The sequence below is a fragment of the Phalaenopsis equestris genome, unplaced genomic scaffold (genome assembly GCF_001263595.1).
Source record: "Phalaenopsis equestris unplaced genomic scaffold, ASM126359v1 Scaffold000403, whole genome shotgun sequence".
Classification (NCBI taxonomy): Eukaryota; Viridiplantae; Streptophyta; class Magnoliopsida; order Asparagales; family Orchidaceae; genus Phalaenopsis; species Phalaenopsis equestris.
In genome coordinates this window covers 23,113-24,680 of record NW_018164845.1, presented here as the reverse complement: position 1 = coordinate 24,680, position 1,568 = coordinate 23,113, and the positions used below count along the sequence as shown (strand labels likewise).

General features: G+C 38.8%; 1 protein-coding gene across 1 annotated transcript; it reads right to left on the bottom strand.

The window, feature by feature from the left end:
- Positions 1-249: 249 nt before the first annotated feature.
- On the bottom strand, positions 250-819 carry LOC110026885 (RING-H2 finger protein ATL74-like). Its single transcript, XM_020728074.1, has one exon. The coding sequence runs from the start codon at positions 817-819 to the stop codon at positions 250-252; it is 570 nt and encodes a 189-aa protein (XP_020583733.1).
- Between the last annotated feature and the right edge of the window lie 749 nt (positions 820-1,568).

Genomic DNA, 1,568 nt, shown 5'->3' with positions numbered 1-1,568 from the left:
CATAATCTCATAATTTTAATTTTAGATTAGTGAAAATATCCAAAATTAATATAATCCACAAAAAAATATAATTAGCAAAAATGCCAAAACCTGAAAAAGTGGAAGCCACATGAGAGGGCATACCCCAAACCAAACATATGATATAGAATAGAAGTCAAAAAAATATATACAAAAAAAAAAAAAAAAAAAAAACCAATAAAATTAATTTAATTTACGCATACAAATCACAATCACCCCATTCCAATTCCGCTACAATCGATAACCAAATTCAAATCCTTCCGGCTCCAACGGCTCAATGCCGGTTCGACCAACCTCTTCCGGTTCGCCACAACCGGAGCTCTCCCGGCTTGTGGCAAAGAGGCATACGCGACAGTTTGGGCAGGTGGGCCGGGTTAAAAGCCACGGGTCGATACAACACACATGAAAAATGTGGCAACAGTTAGGAAGAAGCCGGATCTGCTCGCCCGGTTCGATCACCGAAAGACAAATAGCGCACTCCGAACCTGACCCGACCAACTTAAGCCCAGGCGAGTAGAACTCGACTGGGAGCTTGCGGATGGCTCGCCGGCTGGCGGCTGCGGCACGGGGGAGGACGGTGGGAATAGAGGGGCGAGAGTGGATGGTGAGGCGGAAGAGACACCGAACGATTGTGTTGAGTGCAAGAGCACAGATGAAGGCCGTGACTAGAGCGGCGACGATCATGATGACGTTAGAGTTGAAGGTGGAGGTGGTGGAGGAGGAGTCACCGGCGGCGGAGAAGAGGGGGGAGTGGCTTGCGGCGGTGTAGTGGATGAATTGGCGGCGGGAGCTGAGTGCCATGGAGAAGTTGGATTTGTTATTTTATGAAGGGACTGGTTGGGATACTTATGGAGGGGAAAGGTTGTTGCTGTGGTGGTGCCTTGTGGGGCTTTATTGAAACTTGCTAGTGTGATAACTTTAATGTTTATTTGATGTCTCATTATATAAAATTAATTATTGCTAGTTATAAATAATATTCATGGAATATGAATCTTAAACTAATCCTAATGTTTTAAAGTGATTAAATATTTAAATTTAAATTGGAAATATATAATACTGTTTTTTTTTTTAATTTTGTATTAAAAAAGAATAATTAGAGGAGATATGTCATGGACCTAAATAAGTGCTTTAAATTAAGTTGAGAGTTTATGAGATCATTTAGAAGCCCAATCATTTTTGAATCATGTGTGCTTACTGTTAAAATAAATGACTTAACTAGATTTATGTAATGAGTTCATGATTATCAATGTTTTATATCATTAAAAAATTATGATATTTAAAAAGTATTATATAAACATGATGGGCTAATAAGGATTGTCTAATTAGACTGTTCGTGTTACTAATCAAAATGATCATAGATTGTGTTCAAATACATTGCACATTGGTTGTAAACAATGTAAAGAATTCGAATGAGTTGGGGTTTACAGCTTACGTTGTCTCAAAAATGAAAAATTAGAATAGATTTTATTTCGCACATCTAAGGAAGCGCTTATGAGCGGCAAGAATAAATGCGAGAATCAAAATTTGCCTACCAACATCTTACATCCACA